The sequence below is a fragment of the Helianthus annuus genome, chromosome 1 (assembly GCF_002127325.2).
Source record: "Helianthus annuus cultivar XRQ/B chromosome 1, HanXRQr2.0-SUNRISE, whole genome shotgun sequence".
Lineage (NCBI taxonomy): Eukaryota > Viridiplantae > Streptophyta > Magnoliopsida > Asterales > Asteraceae > Helianthus > Helianthus annuus.
The window spans coordinates 139510997-139533995 of NC_035433.2; the positions used below are offsets into that span (position 1 = coordinate 139510997).

General features: G+C 34.2%; 2 protein-coding genes across 11 annotated transcripts; one reads left to right on the forward strand and one right to left on the reverse strand.

Annotated features, from left to right (window-relative positions):
* Positions 1 to 8027: 8027 nt before the first annotated feature.
* Positions 8028 to 20825, reverse strand: LOC110880680. 10 transcript variants are annotated; one of them, XM_022129169.2, is made up of 9 exons: positions 20673 to 20797; positions 20367 to 20519; positions 20132 to 20258; positions 18121 to 18147; positions 16660 to 17619; positions 15984 to 16052; positions 15698 to 15896; positions 15495 to 15580; positions 8028 to 8300 (listed from the first exon to the last, which is right to left on the reverse strand). In XM_022129169.2, the coding sequence occupies exons 4-8, from the start codon at positions 18121 to 18123 to the stop codon at positions 15513 to 15515; spliced, it is 1299 nt and encodes a 432-aa protein (XP_021984861.1). In that variant the 5' UTR covers positions 18124 to 18147; positions 20132 to 20258; positions 20367 to 20519; positions 20673 to 20797; the 3' UTR covers positions 8028 to 8300; positions 15495 to 15512. The 10 variants fall into 10 exon arrangements, 8 of the variants coding, with proteins under 8 accessions (XP_021984861.1, XP_021984876.1, XP_021984859.1 ...); XM_022129184.2 differs by lacking the exon at positions 20367 to 20519 and having other exon boundaries at positions 16660 to 17610; positions 20132 to 20312; positions 20673 to 20798; XM_022129167.2 differs by lacking the exon at positions 20367 to 20519 and having other exon boundaries at positions 20132 to 20312; positions 20673 to 20798.
* Positions 8558 to 13264, forward strand: LOC110880737 (WAT1-related protein At2g37460-like). The gene is made up of 7 exons (XM_022129200.2): positions 8558 to 8832; positions 8949 to 9011; positions 10461 to 10577; positions 11156 to 11396; positions 11492 to 11653; positions 12551 to 12702; positions 12780 to 13264. Exons 1-7 carry the CDS (start codon positions 8621 to 8623, stop codon positions 12976 to 12978), a joined length of 1146 nt encoding a protein of 381 aa, XP_021984892.1. The 5' UTR covers positions 8558 to 8620; the 3' UTR covers positions 12979 to 13264.
* Positions 20826 to 22999: the final 2174 nt, after the last annotated feature.

Sequence of the window (22999 nt, forward strand, 5' to 3'; positions counted from 1 at the left end):
GCCGGAGGTTGTCTTCACCGCCATCAGTCACCGATAACCTCCCGACATCACCTGTAAATGTGACCGCCCGAAATAACAGCGCCGGAACCTTGTCATCGGTCACTCGCCGGTCTTCCTCTTCCCCATTCATGCTTCCTTGCACGTCGATCTCTCTCTCAACCTTTCTCTCTTCCTCTCTCTTCTGATCTCGTCGCCGCCACCACAGTGGTGGCCGGCCATATGTGCAGAATTGGAGGCATGTGGGTGTGGGTGTGAGAGTGTAAGGAGAAGTGGGGATTGAGGGATCGTTGTGTGGGATCGTCACCAACAAAACGAGGCACCGGAGAGATCGCCGGAGTGCCGGCTCTGGTCGTCGGCTGAAAGGGGAGAAGGAAGTGAAAGGGGTGTGCGGCTGTAATCTCTATGTAATTAGGGTTTTATTTGTTTTTTAATAGAAATGGGGGTGAGATGGGTATAGTGTTTTATAGAAATGGGGGTGGTGAAGGTGACGGTGGGGGTCATGGCGGTGGAGGTGGAGGTTGTGGTGGTTGAAAGTGACGGTGGAGGTGGTGGTTGTGGTTTGGGTTTATTTGGGTTTGTTTGGGTTGAAAATGACGGTGGAGATGTGGTTTGTATGCAGATCTTGCTTTAATATGTTATAACAAAATTAAAATGACCAAAATGCCCCTGTACAAGAAGACAAAGCAATCAGGTTTCAACAGTCAAAATAGGGGGTTTTTGGATTTTGGACTAAAATGGCAATAAAAGTGAAATCACAGGGACCCAGATTTAAAGAGTTTGAGATTTGGACTAAAATGGCAAAAGTGCCCAAACCACAAGGACCAAAATGGCAGTTTACTCAAATTAAAATTAAAATTAAAATTAAAATTAAAATAAAGAAAAGGGAAATTGGAAATAAATAATCCCAACTCACTGTTATTGGCCAATAATAATCCCAACTCATTTAATCACCAATAATAATCCGAACTATTCACTTTTGTTTGTAAAATACTCCCATGTTAAAAGACACTAACTAGGTTAAAATATTGCTGATGTGGCTTAACATGTGTGGATGGACGTGGCTGGTTAACATCTTACCTGTGTATAAAATGATTATCAGCCTCATTTGCACACACAATCGCACTCTCCTTCAAAACCATAATTCTACAAATTGGGCAAATTCAGTCAATTGTGTGCGCAAATGAGGCTGATAATCATTTTATACACAGGTAAGATGTTAACCAGCCACGTCAGTCCACACATGTTAAGCCACATCAGCAATATTTTAACCTAGTTAGTGTTTTTTTAACGTGGGAGTATTTTACAAACAAAAGTGAATAGTTCGGATTATTATTGGTGATTAAATGAGTTGGGATTATTATTGGCCAATAACAGTGAGTTGGGATTATTTATTTCCAATTTGCCTAAAGAAAATGTCAAACATAATATACCTTCATATGACCAATAAAAGAGAGATATATGACATAATCGTCTTATGCTTTAATTAGCAGTAACTAAAATTGTTTTAACCAGAATCAATTCTTGTATTGGTTCTTAGGTATCTTTTAACCCAACACTAGAATTTTTGGTTCGGACGAGTCACATAAATGATAAAAATTTATCTGTCATCGGTAACGTAAGAGCTAAAATGAAGTTTTTAGACAATTATAAGTAATTCAAGTTTATCAACTATTTACTAAGAATATCTAAAGTACTAGATCAAATTCCTTACTCGACTAGGTTGGGTTTGGGACGGGTTTAGGTAATCTCAACCCCAAACCCGATTAGATAAGCTTGTCCCAAACTCATCCCAAAACCCGTCGGGTTTCTAGCGGGTAAATACCCATCGGGTATCGGGTATCGGGTATACCCGCGGGTTTCGGGTAACCCATTAATTTTAAAAAGTTTACCCGTTGGGTATACCCGACCCCAAACCCATCGAGTAACTACTAATGGGTTACATTTAGTATTATCACTCAAGAAATACATCAAATAACTATAATGTATATGGGATAAAATTCCTATATGTGTAGAAAAAAAGGATGTATTATACATTTACATATTTAAAAATATAAAAGAAATTATATCGGGTATACAATCGGGTAAACGGGTTTACTTTATCAGGTAATTGGGTCGGGTAAACGGGTATATCACCAAATCCCAAACCCATCCCAAACTGGCGAAAAAAATAAAAACTAGTCCCAAACCCGATTAACCGACCCCAAACCCGTCCCAGATGTGTCGGGTTTCGGGTTTACCCATCGACTTCGGGTTCGATTGCCATCCCTATATGCAGATCTTGCTTTAATATGTTATAACAAAATTAAAATGACCAAAATGCCCCTGTACAAGAAGACAAAACAATCAGGTTTCAACAGTCAAAATAGGGGGGTTTTGGATTTTGGACTAAAATGGCAATAAAAGTGAAACCACAGGGACCCAGATTTAAAAAGTTTGAGATTTGGACTAAAATGACAAAAGTGCCCAAACCACAAGGACCAAAATGACAGTTTACTCAAATTAAAATTAAAATTAAAATAAAGAAAATGTCAAACATAATATACCTGCATATGACCAATAAAAGAGAGATATATGACATAATCGTCTTATGCTTTAATTAGCAGTAACTAAGATTGTTTTAACCAGAGTCAATTCTTGTATTGGTTCTTAGGTATCTTTTAATCCAACGCTACAATTTTTGGTTTGGACGAGTCACATAAATGATAAAACTTTATCTGTCATCCGTAACGTAAAAGCTACAATGAGGTTTTTAGACAATTATAAGTAATTCAAGTTTATCAACTATTTCTATACCTTACATTTTCAAAGGAGTTGTACAGTGCTTTTTATTTATTTATTATTATTTTTCTAATTAGTCCCCATTTGAACCAATAGCATATTTTAGTTTTCTTTTCTTAATTATTTTACTTTTAAATTGAATTGTTAGTGGAGTCATCTAATATTTTTTGTTTTTTCTTTTATTTATTTGATTATTTTTAATATAAATATTATAATATTTTTATTTTTGCAATTTCTTTTGGATAGACTTCGTTTTTCGCTTATAATCTAAAGAAATTCAATATTTTATAAAATTTCGGGTATGCAATTTTGATGTGCTTATTTTTATCTAACTTTAGACATAAATTTCATTTAAAACTAAGTTGTACACAGTAATATAAAATGATGTCGTTTACCTTTTTTTATTAAGCAATATAATATGATGTTTTATAAGTTATTTACTCTTTTCATTATTTGAGTAATATAATATGACATTTATTAAAGTTTCGAATATATCATTGCGACGTGTTTATTTTTTATCAACGATTCGTTAATATTTTTATTTGAGTGAACACCGATACTGGCATTATAATTGGTTTTATGGTTTTCTCGACATGACGATATAAAATTCATTGAGTTTTTTAAGTACAGTTAGACTGTTTACCATTTTTTGTTATCATGAGTTGCATAATATAAAATTTTGAATACACTCTTGCGACATGCTTAATTTAAATACGATTTGATAAAATTTTTAATCGAATAGGTAAATGTAGTTGATTTTTTTGTTCTAATGCCGTGAAGAACCAAACCATACTGTTCGAACTATATCGGTACCATTATTGTATTCGTTTTTATGATTTTCTCGATGTGACGGTACAAACTAATTGAAAATAAAGTTGTATTGGCAATAGAGTATTATTAGTACCGTAAGCTATAACGAGTGCTAGTGACCGAATTGATGCCCCGACTAAATAGCATCGGTACTAGTATCGGCATTTGTTTTTATAGTTTTTGATCAATATAAAACACGTGAAGATATCTTTTTGGGTGTATCTCTTTTGGTTGCTATAAGAACCGAGCCGATACGGTGGTGATACTTTAACGAATCGAGTTGATGCCGACCGTAAGCCCGCCGCGAAGCGCGGGAATCCCACTAGTTTACTAAGAATATCTAAAGTACTAGATAAAATTCCTTACTCTACCCTTTTTTTTCCTTTGTTATTCAAATGCAACATGTATAAGTAAATGTTTTTTAATTAACTACAAAAATATTGAATAAGTAAATGTTTTTTAATTAACTTCAAAAATATTGAGGATCGGTCAAAAAAAAAAATCATAATATACATTATGTATAACAAAAACAAGAATCATAATATACATTATGTATAACAAAAGCAAGAATCCATCCATGCATTTATCTATACTATATACAAATGATCCTTTATTTAAAATAAGTGTTATATTGAACAATCATCTACACCACTAACTTTGGATTAGAAACTTATACATTTAAACGTAAATTCGTCCATGATTTTAAATAAATATTATTTTATTCTGAAATATTCTAAGTTTTTCTGGTTATAATACTCCCTCTCGTTTGGTGGAAGTTATGAATCTTTTATAAGAAATATATATATTTGTATACATGTAACGTCACACAACACATATTTATTAACAATTCAATATTGTGTATATAAAAAACTGAATTTACACTTTTCTTACATATTCAAATCGTTGCAAGTCCAAGATTATATGATATTTAGGAGTAAAACTTTTTTGTTAAAAAAACACGTATATAAACAAACCGACGGTTCACTTAGCGGTTGTTTGTTTACCTCTTAATGAGGCTCTTAATGGTTCAGACTTCTTACTGATTCAGCAATTAATGGTTCAGACTGTTTGTTTCACAAGCAGATGTCTGAATGGTTCAGTCATTTTCCTCTGAATGGTTAAGCATTATATAGAGTCTGAATGGTTAAGACCTCTAATCTGAATTGGTTAGACATTTGCCTCTGAACGGTTAAGCATTATACAGACTCTTAATGGTTCAGACCTCTTACTGATTCAGTACTTAATGGTTCAGATCTCTTACTGGTTCAACACTTAACCATTCAGAATTTGCCAAACAGCCCCTTAATTAATTTAAAAACCCCGTTTATAAAGTCATTTACATATAATTGAGCACGAAAAGCAACTACGCCACGAGGCAAGGGTATGTAAACCAAACGTATTTACGAAAAATATTATATACGAATAAAAGGTAAAAAATAAAACGTTTATAGAATTTTAGAAGTCAAAACTTTAAAATAATAATAATAAAAATCCATACAAAGGAGAAGTATGACGTTCAGTTCCATCTAAAGGTACTCCACCAAATAAAATATCCGGATTCATTTCTCAAAAAATTTGAAAATTCATAGTGAAGATGCATTATCCATCATCCACTTACTTTAATTAGCAGTAACTAATAATTTATTAAACAATACAGAATTAGATGCAAAACTCGATTAAAATTAAAATTAAAATAAAGAAAACGTCAAACATAATATACCTGCATATGACCAATAAAAGAGAGATATATGACATAATCGTCTTATACTTTAATTAGCAGTAACTAAGATTGTTTTAATCAGAGTCGATTCTTGTATTGATTCTTAGGTATCTTTTAACCCAACGCTAGAATTTTTGGTTCGGACGAGTCACATAAATGATAAAATTTTATCTGTCAGCGGTAACGTAAGAGCTACAATGAGATTTTTAGACAATTATAAGTAATTATAAAAAAAAAAAAGACAATTATAAGTAATTCAAGTTTATCAACTATTTACTAAGAATATCTAAAGTACTAGATCAAATTCCTTACTCGTCCCTTTTTTTCCTTTGATATTCAAATGCAACATGAATAAGTAAATGTTTTTTAATTAACTTCAAAAATATTGAGGATCGGTCAAAAAAATCATAATATACATTATGTATAACAAAAACAAGAATCATAATATACATTATGTATAACAAAAGCAAGAATCCATCCATGCATTTATCTATACTATATACAAACGATCCTTTATTTAAAATAAGTGTTATATTGAACAATCATCTACACCACTAACTTTGAATTATAAACTTGTACATTTAAACGTACATTCGTCCATGATTTTAAATAAATATTATTTTATTCTGAAATATTCTAAGCACTGATGTTTTTCCTGGTTATAATACTCCCTCTCGTTTGGTGGAAGTTATGAATCTTTTATAAGAAATATATATTTGTATACATGTAACGTCACACAACACACTATTAACAATTGAATATGACCCAAGGAAACCTGGGTTGGATGCTTGAGCCAAACGGGTTTTACCGGTAATTTCACTGTCGTGCCTACGGACGGATGGGTTACCGGGTTTTCCCCGGAATTGGTGGTGGACTCGGGTTACTCTCGGAGTACTCCGTTTGTCCAGTGGGTGCCCCGAGAGTGCTCGGGATTGAGTTTCTTGGCCGTTCAAAAAAAAAAACTGATTTTACACTTTTCTTACAGGTTCAAATCCTTGCAAGTCCAAGATTATATGATATTTAGGAGTAAAAAATTTTTGTTAAAAAAACACGTATATAAACAAACTGACGTTCACTTAATTAATTTAAAAACCCCATTTATAGTCATTTACATATAATTGGGCGTGAAAAGCAACTACGCCACGAGGCAAAGGGTTAATCTAGCTAGGCAGCTTTGAGCACCAAAAACACATAAACCAAACTTATTGTTTAATGGCTTCCTCACGCACCATTGTACACAAGGTGTAAATGATTCATAATGTAATGGGTTATGGACAACTTACATACACGTATGAACAAGCACAACGCAACAACCTTTAACAACGTTGTTTTTAGCACACACATGTGGTACGAATCAAACACAAAGCAAGACTGACTTGGTCCATTTACATCCCTAATTCTACCCATATGACTTATAAGTTAGTAGGGTTGCCCATTTCGCAACCTATATGCTAAGTGGCACTTGGCATATACTACTAACAACCAATACCAAGTGAAACAAACATATCGACAGAAAAAAAAAACATACAAACAAATGACAAGTGGATTGTTCTTGAAACAAAGGTCTCGAAACAAGCCAACAACATAAACTACGACATAATCCACCACACAAAAACAAAGTTGTAAATTGCGTGGCGAACATATAAAACAACCCAATTGAAAACACTCATTGTCCTGCACCATCATTCCCCATAAAACCCTTTTAAAAGAAATTAGTGCTTTCATACTCAACCTTCACTTTGCATTATTATTATCCAATGCCCATCAACAAATTAACAAAAACAAAATCTTTAACGCACTCGCGCTACAAAGTATATACGTCTTGAAGTTTTTCACGTATAAAGAAGAAACAATCCTATGATGAGATCATAAAGATGTAAAGTTGAGGTAAAACTAAAACCCGCAAACAGTTATGTAGAATAAAAACCATCGAATAACAATGATGAAAGAAGAATACATACAACATTAAAGTTGATAAAGATTCTTGATTCTGAGTTAAAGCTTTGATGTTGCATTGCTTATGAGGATCCCACAAATGGTAAACTATTGAATTATACTATACATTATGCTTTTAAATGCCTACCGTTTAATTTAATAGCTAGGTTTTGATTTAGAAAAATAGAGAATAAACAATAAATGTTCAAGAGTTTTAAGGGCGGTGGGGGCTGCATAAAAAAGTGAGCCACCGAACCCCGACATACCGTTTTTATTAAACGAGTTAGATATGACAACCAAAATCTAATATAGGAAAAGTTAACCATCTTACGGTAATCTGTAACCTTGTATGTAATCTTGCGACTTGTAAGCAAGTGAGACGTAGTAATTTTGAGTTGGTTACACATGTAACGTGTATACATCACCTAAAATAAAATAAAAAAAGCAAATTGGATTTAAATAATCTTAGCTTTCTCAATTTGAACGATAATAATCCCTCAATAATTGGCCGATAATAATCCGAGCTGGTCCACTTTTGGCCGATAATAGTCCGCCGTTAAAAATAGCTTAACGGAGTTAAGCTTTTTTTCCGAATTACAAACTGATGTTTTATGGATTTTGATCAGAACAAGGATACGAGTCGATTTATGTAAAACTTACCTCAAAAAGTTGGGATTATTTAAATCCAATTTGCCAATAAAAAATAAAGATTTTATGGCTTTTTAACAAAATTTTCAAAAGTCAGGTTAACTTTTTATAATGAAAATAAGGATGGATACTCAAATCATGCCAAAGTTTATTACTTTTTATGCAGTAAGCCCCCCTTTTCTTATGGTTAGCAACCTCATCATTGTTGAACACGCCTTTCATAACGAAATAATACCATGAAAACACGCCTTTCATCATACTACCGTCTTACAACACATTTTACCAAAACCAATTCTAATCGGCTCAACAAAAAAACTTACCAAAATCATATAACAGAATCTTGATTTGTTTCTCATTTCCGATTTTCTAAGGTAGAGTGCCTCAGCAGCCAAGTTTTGCCATCTCATCCCTGCAAAAGAGCCATAATACGCAAATTGTTATAGCTTTCCACCAAAACTAGGGTCAAATAGTCAATAACTCAATATAAAAAGTAAGTGTATTTTTTTAAACATTTTTATATATAATTCCATGCATAATAAAGTGGCATCAGTTTTCCCCCTTTAAGTGTTGTTTTCAGGATAAAAGTGAGGATGGATAAACATGCAAAGTATCTGAAATGATTATTATCACTCCTTAAGTCTTGTATATATAAACATACGAGGGTAGCGTATTTCCATTCATCTTAAACAAGTGGTTTCAACTTTCAAGCTAGCAAATATACATATCACGATGAATAAGCATGTCGAGGGTAAAAGATTAAGCGAGTTTTTTAGAAAGGGGAAACCCTTTTTTGCAGTCGTCTTTTTGCAATTCGGGTTTGCAGGAATGGATGTTATTTCTAAAGTTGCGTTGAATGAAGGAATGAGTAATTATGTGTTTGTTGTTTATCGCCATGCTGTTGCCACCGTTGCCATGGCCCCTTTCGCCATGGTTCTAGACAAGTATCTCTCTCTCTCTCCCTCCCTCCCTCTCTCTCTCTCACACACACACACACGTAGATTCGCACCAGTTTAATCTTTATGCACGATTTATTCCCTAATTATTACTTCTGTAACAGGAAAGTAAGGCCAAAGATGACCAAATCGATTTTTGTGAAGCTTATGCTGCTTGCACTATTGGAGTAAGTGTTCAATTTTTTTTTCTAAATAGTAAAAAACAAACATGTGTCAGTGGTATAATGTTATGATTTATAAACTAACTAGGGCTGCAAACGAACCAAATGTTTGGCAAACAGTTCGTAAACCGTTCGGCCAGAGCCGTCCCCGAGAATGATAATGATTATTTGGGCCTCGTGCAAGACAAAAAATTCGGGCCCCTCCCTATAATTTGATCGAATTTTGGTTTTGTTCAGTATAGTACAATACAGGTACTCAATGTAAATAATAAATATTACACCCAAAAGGTTTTAATAAGCATAAGTAAAATGTAATATACTAAAGTAATAATATTACTTTATCACATATAACATTCTTATATTTTACTCATACATTTTATACATTTTATGATAACAGTCACTTTTAGATGAAGGTATACTAAGTTAAAACAATAGAAAACTAAAAAACTAAAAAACTAAAATAATAGATATAAAGATATATCAGCAATGTGGATCATATTTGCTTGTATATGAATTTGATTTGTTGTATTCACTTGTAAATATTGACATCGCTTTTGCATCATTTGCCAAGTTATATACATAGTATTAATGTAGATTATTGCTTTTGCATCATTTGAACAAGTTATATACACAGTATTAATGTTGATTTGATAAAAAGGGGAAAAAATATTATTGTAAAGGGCAGTATTAACGTTGATTTGATAAAAAGGAAAAAAAAATATTATTTTAAAGGGAATGGAGGGATCGAACCGGAGATGCCAACGATAAAGTAGAATGCTCTTAGCAAATGAGCTATAGTAGATTATGACTACTTATGAGTAAAATATTTATAGTATTTGTAATATATAAAACTTTTTAGAAATTTTTCGGGCCCTCTAACAGCTTGGGCCTCGGGCCGTTGCCCGGCTTGGCCGGCCCAATAGCCGGCTCTGCGTTCGGCAGAAAGTTCGTTTGTGTTCGTTCGTTTATTAAACAAACGAACACAAACGAGAAATTTCGTTCGTTTAGTTAAATGAACAAACATGAACAGAGGGCGCGTTCGTTCATTTATGTTCGTGAACGTTTGGTAACATGTTCGTTTGTGTCCGATAGTTCATTAGTGTTTTTAGCTTTTATATTTTATTTAAGTACTTCAAAATTACGACAAATAAAATATTTAATAAGTGTCAATGTATTATATATTTTGTTCATGAACGTTTGTTACCATTGTGTTCATGAACATTAGTTTGTGCTCATTTGTGTTCATCATCGTTCGTTGTCTAAAATTAACAAACGAACATGAACAAGTTCATTTCCTTAACAAACAAACACAGACATAAAATCTCGTTCGGTAAGCGTTCATGAACAGTTCGTGAACACATGTATTTCTTAACAAACAAACACGGACAAGGACTTGTTCGTGTTTGTTCGGTTCGTTTGCAGCCCTAAAACTAACCTATGTTTTTTGTTTGGCAGGCCAGTTATTGATCAGAATCTTTATTTTCTAGGGATGGAAGCCACAACAGCAACATTTGCGGTTTCAATGACCAACGTTCTTCCAGCTATAACTTTTATCATGGCCTACATTTTAAGGTAAAAAGAAAAAGAAAAAAAAAAGTTCACATGCATAACATGCATAAAGAATGCATGAATAAAACATGTGCATGGCATGTGTCACAGTATATGTATGTTCTAACTTCCTATTGATTCATGAACATAAAACCAATATTTACCAACAGGGTCCAAAAAACTGACAGTTCAATTCACCATATCCCTCATTTACAGAAGTGGCTTCTTTTGACCCATTCACATATAAAAGGGCCGATTTGGGTTGTGCCTATCTATAAGAGGTCAAAATACAATAATGGCTAAAACTAAAAGGGGGACAACAGTAGTTATTAACGTATACAACCTCCTAAGTCGTTTTATTCAAAACTTAGATTATTATTGTAATATTGTTGTTTTTATGAACATAACTAACACGTTAACTATGTATAGAAAATCAAAAAAAAAAACATGTTTACGGGCCAACTCAACTAGAATCGTTTCGACCCGTTACGACGATTAGAACACAAGTTCAAATTGACTCGAGAAAGAGTTGGAGTTGAGATCAATTGTTGATGTTTGTGAAGAAAATTTTTAATACGTTGGTGAATTTTTGGTTGATTCAGGCTTGAGGCGGTAAACCTAAAAAATATCCGCAGCCAAGCAAAGGTAGTTGGAACAATTACAACCGTTGCAGGAGCCATGCTTATGACACTGGTTAAAGGCCCTTTGTTGGAGCTATTTTGGACAAGGGGACGAAATAACATAAATGTAATACACAACGGTGTAGATTTACGTCATTCTCTCAAGGGTGCTATTATGATCACGGTTGGATGTTTTAGTTGGTCTGGCTTCATGGTTTTGCAAGTAAGAGTTTATATTTTTTTTTTAAAGATATGATAACTAAATATTATTAACAGTTCCTAATTTTTATATGTTTCCTTTTTTCTTATTAATTGTAGGCAATTACACTAAAGTCTTATCCGGCTGAGCTGTCTTTAACTGCTTGGATTTGCTTCTTGGGCACAATTGAGGGAGCCATAGTGGCACTAGTGATGGAGAGAGGGAAGGCAGCAGTTTGGGCTGTTAAGTGGGATACCACTCTTCTAGCAACACTCTACAGTGTAAGGATCTCGAAATAATTAAAAAAAAATCATACATTTATAAATAGCTTAATAGCGTAAAGTACACGGATGGTTGGTCCCTCTGGTTTACCAAAATTTTGGATTTGGTCCCAAGCTTTTCAAAAGTACACAGATGGTCCCTGTGGTTTGCACTTTTTAACACATTTAGTCCCCAGATTTTTCCAAAAGTATGTGGATGGTCCCTGTGGTTTGCACTTTGTAACGCATTTAGTCCCTAACTCGGATATGCTAAAACCTTTAGATATGTTAGCCAGGGACTAAATGTGCTACAAAGTGCAAATCACAGGGACCATCCGTGTAATTTTGGAAAGGTAGGGACCAAATCCAAAATTTTGTTATACCGCAGGGACCATCCGTGTACTTTACTCTTTATAAATAACCATTAACAAAATAAGAGAATTAAAAAGTACAAAAATAATTGTCAAGCTAGAATCCGCATACCGGCATCATGCCAATTCACCATCCACATACCTAGATGTAACAAAATTGGCAAGTGGCACAATTAACGGGTCAAAACAAATAAATATTTGGTTAGGGTCGAGACACTTAGTCCAAATTTTTTCCATTTTTATAAATATCTATTGTGATTACAAAAGATACATCAACTCAATTATAATCAAATTTTCCGAATAAATAATTTAGAAGGTTTCTTGCATTAAAAATTTAGTTCGTTTGCTTGGAAGTTATATCACCCGTTTAATATGTTAAGAGGTGGAAGTATAGAATATGGGTCGGCTTGGTCACCTTTACATATATCAGGTATAAAACAATCGTGCTGTGAAAAAAAAATGTAAACTGCTAGTATGGGCTAACCAGTTATAGTTAGGTGTGTGCAACTGTGCATATGTAACCCAACTTTCATTTATGTCTATGCAGGGGGTAATGTGTTCGGGTCTCGCTTACTACATCCAAGGAATTATAATGAAAGATAGGGGTCCTGTTTTTGTGACAGCATTCAGTCCGTTAAGTATGATAATAGTAGCTATCATGGGCTCCATTATTCTAGCCGAGCAAACATATCTAGGAAGGTAAAAACAACCGTTTTTTTTTAAATTAAAAAAATCCCAGTTGTTGATCATCTACCTAAACACATACTCTCTCACAGGGTTCTTGGAGCTATTGTGATAGTTGCAGGGCTTTACATGGTTGTTTGGGGTAAAAGCAAGGATAACGAGCTTTCTATTGGTGAGCAAATGTCACCAGAAAAACAAATATCAGAAAAAGAATCTGAAGAGAACTGTTGTCAGAAGGTTATTACTATCAAATCATCGGATGGAGATAATCAGACAGCTGATGTACAGTAAAAGATTGAGTCAGCTGAGCCTGAGCACTTCATCCATCTATTATTTAAAAAAAAAAACAATGTGGTATAGGTTGGGGTAGAAAGCAGCAAAATAAGGCATTAGCCTTAATGAACAAGAAAATGAACTTCCCTTAGAAATGGTAGTGTTTTTTATTTTCTTAATCAATGTTATTAACCTGCTTATGTAACTATGATAGTATGATCTATGTATTTAATATAGGTGATATATCCGTTATCGATCCCCATGTCAAATATTTGATTAATAATTGACCGACATAGTTCTACCATTCGTCTTTCTGCTTATTGATGCTATTAGTGTTTTAACTTTTAAGTCTTGATTGTTAATTATTAGTGTTTTAAGTCTTAATCAGTTCCTAGTTGCTACAATTGTTAGTGTTTTGCAAGTTGCAAAAGGTTAATTTGTTAATGGTAGGAGAGTATACTAAATTGTTAGTGTTAAATAGCTATATATATAAAGCCTGCATGATATAAAATTACCGATATCCCACTGCGATAACCAGTGACTTATAGTACAAATAGGGGTAGCACGGGCTACCCCTCAACCCCGTCTCCGTAGTGTAAAAATACCCCTTAACTCCATTTCCGTAGTGTAAAAATACCTCTCAACTCCGTTTCTGTTATATAAAGGATAACCCTGATCCTAAAAAAAATTAGGATACCCCTAACTTTTTGGGCTGGTTCCGCCATTGGCGATAACCTATATCTCACATATCAATCCTTGACCGATATCCGATTTTTTACTGCATTAACTGCATAGACTATGATATTGAAGTCCATATCTAATATTAATACTATTACATTGTGGAGTGACAAAATGAGCGGGTTGTGTAATATGTTAAAAGTGATAGGTTAAAAGGCTTTCTGAGGCGTGCCTTGAGGCTTACGCCTCAGGTGAGGCGCTGTAAAAAAGCACAAGAGGCTTACTCATGGGGGTCAAATGGAACCTAGGCTTACGCCTCGGCTAAGGCGCTGAGGCTTAAGTCTCACCAAACCTTGTAAAACTTGCCTAATTTTTAATTTTCTGGACCTTTTTTAACCCATTTTAGTGCTTAGTGGACTTAATTGGCGGGCCAACCCAACAATGGTTTAAAGGCCCAGTGTAGTAAATAGGTAAAAAACAACATTGAAACCTTATCCTCGTCAACAACACAGATGCAAGTCTTCTCTCAATCTCCGACTAGGTCTTCTCCCAATTCAGGAACGTTGTTTATGTGTCATCCCTAAACAATGTGGATGAAGATGACGATGACGAACTAAATTTGGTTGATGAGAACATTGAGGATGATGTGGTCCAGGATGAGGAAACGAGTTTTATAATATTTAAATGTCATAACATTACTAAAATTGGTTGTTGAACTATTTTTGTGCTTAAATTGTGATATTTATGACGTTTGCTTTATATTAAATTGTGATTTTTCATTTTTATGAGATAAAATACACATTTTAATTATTTTTTTAATAATGTCTCGAGGAGGCTTACCGCTTATGCCTCGTGACGCTAACGGAAAAAGGCCTTGAGGCTCGTTTCCGTTCTTTTAAACCTACTTAAAACTGGTTAGTATTGAAACAGGTCATTTTTACAAAAGGGTTGAAGAATGTCAAGTAGGACCAGGTTTTTGGCCATTCTATGAACAATTAATGTGCTAATCATGATTACAAAAATATCCCATTGCCATTTCTAAATAAGTAAGATTGCTGCCTCTACTACTTTGTTGTATGGTAAGTTTTAAAACTTGTCATGTTTAAGGTTTACCAAGGAAAAAAGGATAGTGTCCGATGTAAATAAAATAGGCAAATTGGATTTAAATAATCCCATCTTTCTCAATTTGGCTGATAATAATCCCAAATCAGTTATTTGCCGATAATAATCCGAACTGGTCCACTTTTGGCAGATAATAGTCTGCATTAAAAATAGCTTAACAGAGTTAAGTTTTTTCCCGAATTAAAAACCGATGTTTTAGGGCTTTTGATTAGAACGAGGATACGAGTTGATTGATGTAAAATTTACCTCGAAGACTGCCCCAAACGACGAAAACGGTGCTTCCATTCGGGTGTTTAAACTTCCAATTAACAAAAATCAAGCCGTTTGGAGCACCATTTCGAGGAAAGTTTTACATAAATCGACTCGTATCCTCGTTCTAATCAAAATCCCTAAAACATCGGTTTGTGATTCGGAAATAAACTTAACTCCGTTAAGCTATTTTTAACGGCGGACTATTAGGGGCCAAAAGTGGACCAGTTCGGATTATTATCGGCAAATAACTGAGTTAGGATTATTATCGGCCAAATTGAGAAAGTTGGGATTATTTAAATCCAAATTGCCAATAAAATATTATATAACAAAAAAACCTTTTTTAATCAAGAAAAAACTCTCTACCAATCTTGAGTAAGAGAGGATGTTATAATAGATAGCCTACATAAAGGCAAAGTTTCTGGCACCCAATACAATTAAAATAAAACTACTAAACATAACAGTAATCGAAAATAATGCCGTACCTTGACCAAGTCAACTCTCTACGACACAATTCCTTCTTCTTTCCCATATATCCGTTGAAGCTCACGAGTAGCAGCAAGAAATGATTCTAAAGAGCGAGGAAAGTAATGTGGTCATGAATAAATTAAAAAAGGCATAATATAACATATACAAGAAATAGGGTTTCTGAAACATCTTTAGTGACATAATTTAAAAACACACACACCTTTCCAAATTCGAAAAGACTTCTGGTTGATTTGAGATCCAGTTATCGTCTGAATTACTTCAAACAACACATCTTGAGGTGTGTTTCTCAGTTCTTGAACAACGCCATAGATTGTTTTCCCGTTCTCGAAGTAAATATGATTATTTGGGTGCTTTGTCTTGCAGCCAGCATGACGCTCAAACTCGTAAGCATTAATCGCCTTAAAATATTAAATACCTGGTTGTTAGGTAAGCAAAAATGGATTAAAAATTACTTACATATGTAACACCTTATGCAACAAGCTCACCTTTGAAAAGGTACATGATTTACAGCCACAAAGATAGGTTGCACCCTTAATGACACCATGGAGCTCCTTCTACCATGCATATGAATTATTAGACATAAGCAAAAAACATGGACCAGTTGTCAAAATAATAATAATAATAATAATAATAATAATAATAATAATAATAATAATAATAATAATAATAAGAGTAAAATGCCATTTTCGTTCCTGAGGTTTGACCAGTTTTGCAACTTTTGTCCAAAGGTTTGTTTTTCCGCATCTGGATCCAAAAGGTTTGAAATCTTGCCATTTTTATCCGGCTCGTTAACTCCATCCATTTTTCTCAGTTAAGTCAATGGTATTTCCGTCTTTTTGTTAACTTAAAGGGCAATTCGGTCTTTTTCACTTTATGTACAAGCATTTAGCATAATGTACAAGTATTCAAAAAATCGAATTGCCCTTTAAGTTAACATAAAAGACAAAAATACCCCTGATGTAACGTAGAAAAATGGATGTAGCTAACGAGTTGGATGAAAATGGCAAGATTTCAAACCTTTTGGATCCAGATGCGAAAAAACAAACCTTTGGACAAAAGTCGCAAAACTGGTCAAACCTCAGGGACGAAAATGGCATTTTACTCTAATAATAATAATAATAATAATAAAGATAATAAGACTTTCGTTAAATCCACAAGTACCTCTCTTGACCATGCAACATACTTCACCGGAACGCCGTCTAACATACCGGTTGATAACAAACTTCTAACATTTGACGGAAAATTGTTTGGGGGAATTTTTTTAGTTAATTTTTGCTCTTTTTTCTTTAGAATAGCATCTCCATGGGAAATTACTTGTGCGCCACTAATAACTGCATCACTTGTAGATTCAGATAAACCCTTCTCTTCTGATCTTTGAACCGAAGATTGACCCATTAAAAAGTCATAATTGCATACAAGCCTTCCTGAAGAACTAATGTTATCCGCATCTTCGTTTAATCCACCGAAAGATATAATATTGTCTTCACCGAATGAATGTCCCATTGGCATTCTCTGATCATCAGTCGGCTTACCGTAAACAAGATCCATCGATAAAGAGTTATTTTGTTGATTGAAAGCATCCATAGATATATTGTTCTCATCCTCTTTAACAAATGATTGAGTGTTATCCTTGCTGGCAGATGGGCCCACAGACATATATCCAGCATTCTCCCTGTAAGGTACACTGACCGACATAAAATTGTTATCCACCCTGTTGAAAGTGTCGGATAGAAAATCATCAGCATCTTTGACTTGGCTGACTTTGACTTTTCTAATCCCACCGTAACTAAAACCTCCAAATGCAGAATCAACCCCGAATAAGTTGGTAGTCCTTGGTGGTTCATTGTCGAAAAACCGTTCACTGAATTGCCCCGCTACAGAGGGGAAATTAGACGAACTTTCACAATAAACGTTCGAGTTTAAAAGTGCGGTGTATGAATTTGGGTGGGGAGCTTCAACTGCCTGTTTCTTGTTGGGAAAAAAATCCGCATCATTGCCATCCATGAACCATTGATGTGAACGCTTGGGCTCAACTCGTGAGGAATTACTGTGTGCTAGTTCACCGTTTTCACCTATGTTCCCTTGAGCTTTTGACATCCAGATGTCTTTGTTCTGGGAAGACTGGAACAGTGAGTAGTGTCAAAAAAGTTTTTTTTTTTTTTTTTGATATTTCCCAAAGGGTGCATAAGAATAGTCAAATCTGTATATCTAGTCAATGAATTTGCTTAAAGTCAATAGAACTACTTGCATAAATGCAAAGCAGCATTAAGTTTTTAAACAGAAGTTTTGCATACAGTTGGTTATTTGTTTTACTTATGTTAATACAATACTTGACGAACAAATAAACACTTCCTGACATGTATGTTTATTAATACCTCATCACTAGATATTCGATTATCTACAAACAGCAATCCCTTTGCTCAAAATTTGCATTTTATGACTCAAAATGCATACCAAAAAACCAAAAATAAATCTAAAAAAATGATGTTGTACATATGACAAATTATAATCATCTTAAAGAAATTAAAGAAGAAAAAATTAATATAGCTCAGCAATGATAGGAGTGAATTAAAAAAAATAAATAAATAAATTTACTAGCGAAAGATAAGCAATTAAGCATACCATGTTTTTGCATTGATTAGAGCTCCCCTGTCAACAAAAATATAATCATTCAGATTATTTACCAAAGCTTCTACAATTTTTAAAATAGAAATCATACACAAAAAACATACAATGCTGCAAATTTTACTATGTTAACAAAGACATGTCCTTTCTAATATGTTTACAAAATACAATGGCAAGATTTAAACCAGTTTATGCTGCTTGATTAACATAAGTCTGTAAAACAAGAATTAAATCATTAATAGATCCATTTTCTGCCTTTAACCCCCACGAAGGCCACTTGCCCAGCGCATGCTGCATTTTACTTGATCCCATTGCTTAACATATTCTCACGGTTACCAAAAGAGGACACGTGTATTGTTGCAACTTGTAACACTTACTGAAGTTTTAATAAAGTTCTATGTGTGTCTACCAATATAATGTATTTATTGTCTCTGATTCTGCAAAGTGTTACGTCAGATCAACTACTAAGCATATTGTTATCATAACAATCAGAGATTATATTAATTTTGACCATTTTAAGTTGCATCAAATCAACTACTGAGCACATTATTGTCATAACTGATCAGTCAACACAAACACTTTAAAGTCAACTTCACCACTTTGATACTCTCACTTAAAGTACATTCAGCATTATATTATACATACTTCCTAAACCTAAAATGAAGCAGAAATACTGGAAAACATAAAAAAATCAGAGATTTATATAAATTCTGACCATCTTAAGTTGCATTAAATCAACTACTAAGCATATTATTATCATAGCAATCTAAGATTACATTAACTTTATCAAATCAACTACGAAGCATCCAATCAACAGATATTTCCTACATACTACTAACTGATCAGGTCAACAGAAAACACTTAAATTCAACTTCACCACTTTTGATACTCACACATCAAAATACTTCCAGCATTATTCTAATACATACTTCTTAAACCTAAAACGAAGCAAACACACTGTAAAACATAAAGAATCAGATAATATATTAATTTTGACCATCGTAAGTAGCATCAAATAACCTACTAATATCCAAGGTTTAAAAAAACGGACACGAGTTTCGAGGCGTTTTCCCTTCGCCTCACGAGGCGTAAGCCTCGAGGCGAACCGAGGCGTAAGCCCGAGGCGGAGTTAAAAAATAAATATAAATATTATATATCTTATAAAAATAGTAACACTAACTAAATTCATCATCAAAATAATCAAAAACACACATAAAAAAGACATAAATTGTTTAAAATTGACACAAAAACTCAAAAACAAATATCAAAAACCCCTGAGGCGCAGCCATTTTAGCGCCTCAGCCCCTCTGAGGCGCACATACAGTATAAACCCCTTGAGGCGCGCCTCAGAATCGTTTTTTGGCCGTTTCGCCTTGAGGCGCGCCTCGAGGCGCACGCCTCAACCGTTTTTTAAAACCATGCTAATATCATAACAATCAGATATTATATTAAGAGTAAATTGTCAAAATCATCCCTGAGGTTTGGCCATGTTTGTCAATTTCATCCAAAACAATTTTTTTGTACCATACTACCCTTCACTTTTGGGATTTTTTGTCATTTTCATCCAAACATCTAACTTTTTTGCAATAATCGTCCCTGAGATTTGGGAATTTTTTGCCATTTTCATCCAAATATTTAACAGGAAAAATAAAGCAAATTAGACTTTTGGATGAAAATGGCAAAAAATCTCAAAAGTGAAGGACTATTTAGTGCAAAAAAAGTTGTTTTAGATGAAACTGGCAAACATGCCCAAAACTCGGTGACGGTTTTGGCAATTTACTCTTATATTAATTTTATCAAATCAACTACTGAGCATCTAATCAACAGATATTTCCTACTTATTACTAACTGATCAGCCAACAGAAAACACTTTCAAAGTCAGCTTCACCGAATCACCACTTCTGGAACTCACATCAAAATACATCCAGCATTATACTTATATAAACTTCCTAAACCTAAAACAAAGCATACATACTGGAAAGCATAAGAAAATCAGAGAATATATTACCTTTGACCAATTTAAGTAGCATCAAATCAACTACTGAGGATCATAATCAACAGATATTTCCTACTTATTACCAACTGATCAGCCAACAGAAAACACTTTCAAAGTCAGCTTCATCGAATCACAACTTCTGAAACTCACATCAAAATACATCCAGCATTATGCTTATATACACTTCCTAAACCTAAAAACGAAGCATACATACTGGAAAACATAAGAAAATCAGAGAATATATTACCTTTGACCAATTTAAGTAGCATCAAATCAACTACTGAGGATCATAATCAACAGACATTTCCTACTTATTACTAACTGATCAGTCAACTTCACCACTTTTGATACTCTCGCATCAAAACAATTCCAGCATTATACTTATAAACACTTCCTAAACCTAAAACGAAGCAAAAACACTGAAAACATAAAACAAATCAACAAAAAAATGTTCAAACCCTAGGTAAAATCAAGCGATTTCATTAATTTACATCGCGCATTGGATATAGTGATCTACTGATGAACACATTGAACTCGAAAACAAATAATATACCTCCGGTGAAGTTTTCCGGCGGCCGTAATGATCTCCGATCGGTTACTTTTCCGGCGATAGTTGTACGGAAGTTGATCACGGCGAGATCTACGCAGAAGTGAGGGTTTGTTTGTGTGGATTTGTTGCTTTAGTTTAAAGGAATGATCAGAGGTGGTGTTCTGCACGGTTAGGATATGTGGATCGGTACACGTGGAGAGATCTTGGCCGTTGGGTTGATAGATGGGCTGAATGATGTCTGTGGGCTGAAATTTGGGATTTTTCTTAACGTGGAGTTGGCTACAGGGGATTGTTGCCTTGCTGGGCTTGTATATTGTTATAGGATGACACGTAGCCTACCGTGTAATGTATAGGCTATTTTTTATGGGGTATGAGGCTGGGTTGGGGCGTGGGTGGAAAGAAACGCCCAAGTCACCACCTCGGGTGGGTTTGGGTTTGGGCGTGGCCCCTTGGGCGGGAGTTTCAGCTCAGGCGTGGGGCGGGGCTACGAGGCTGACATGGCGGGATATCATTGGCCAACAAAACTAGCCCTATGAACTTGGCGGGATATCATGTGGCTTGGCCACGCCAGCCCAGCCACGCCCACCATACCCCTATGAACTTGGGTTTGTGTATTGAGTGCCTCATAATCTACGATTCTACGTGTCAACCCATGCCTCAAACCCCCACCCCACCATACCCCACGGTCTAATGAAAAGCCTGTGGCTGTTTTTATTTTTAAAAGTTTATTTTATAAATTTATGTTTTCACCAAGTTAAACTTGAAATATAACAAGGGTAAGCCTGAAACACTGGTGGATCGGGTCGGGTTAATACAAACCGTTTTAAGATATATGTGTATTTGATTTGGGTTAAAACGTGTTTTGGACGAAAAGGAGTCAGGTTATTAAGATATGTATGTATTTGATTTGGATTAAAACGTGTTTTGGACGAAAAGAAGTCAGGTTAAAATGAATTGTTTTATAGAAAAAACTAGGTTATCACCCGTGAATACTCACGGGTTGTTAATCTATCTTTGTTAACAAAAAACATATATACCAAACGCACATCAAATGTAATGCATGGGTTTAATTTAAAAGCAAAACCAATAGTAGTTGAAATCAGTGCATAATAGTGCTAATACCAGCGAATTGCGCACTCTTGAAAAATCACATGTTTGTCCTTCTTATGTAGATGATTTAGGTTACATAAAAAAATGATATGAGAACAAAATTTTAATGACAATCGGATTTTAAAATACATCCACTTATCCGATATAGAGTCCGGTAGGCGGTACTCCTCTCATCTACACATGAGATCAAAAAAAAGTTCTCGTATTCGGTTACAAAATACGGATTTACTTTGATTGTTTGCAAAAAAAAAAAAAAAAAAAAAAAAACAAAATCAAATGTTAGTGCAAAATCTAAGAAAATAAAAACTGAAAAAAAAAAGAATTAATAAAAATATCTGTTACTTTATTATGATATCACTTAATAAACACTCATTCATATCCCTTTCTCAAATACACCCTTTTATGTCAAAGCCCTAAGTTCATTTGCATACAAACATCATCACCAAATCGATTTCACAGTCGGAGAATTCAACCAGAAATCAATAACAGGGTATTATTCCAACTGAAATTCTCACATCATCTAGATTTTTAAAACTTAATGTATTATAAAGTTGTAAACTTGAATCGCATAAGAGATTAGGTCGGTCCTAAGGTCGCTCTTCAATTTCGTTTGGTATACTTGATTCGTTTACTTTGTTTAACAGATTTTGTACTGATTTTTGATATTTTATTGCTTTTATAGCTTGAATTTAAGTTTCAGATTGTGTGGATTTTGTTTATAATGTGTTATGATTATAAGGGGATGAAGAAGACTTAATATAAACTTGTATGGTTTTATAGGTTAAAAGCTCTGATGTGCGTTGTTAAACTTGTATTAGCGTCATTAGGTTTATTGATATTTCATTCGGTGTGTTTTAGGCGTAGTTTATTTAAAATGTTATGTTATTTTAGAGGTTAGTACCTGATCTTGCTGGTTAGTTATGACACACTGTTTATAGGAAAGTTATCCATATACAAACCGTTTCATCATGTATTCACAGGGTTAGTTATCTATATGCTGATACAACCTCCTCGCATTAAGGATTAGAGAGAATTTGTTGTCCCTATCCTTCATCCTATTAACATATGTATGTATTTGATTTGGATTAAAACGTGTTTTGGACGAAAAGAAGTCATGTTAAAATGAATTGTTTTATAGAAAAAATATAAAATAGATTTACTCACTATATTTTTATTTGGTAGAGTGGCAGCAAAATGGTTCCGGTCACGGTGGTGGGTGA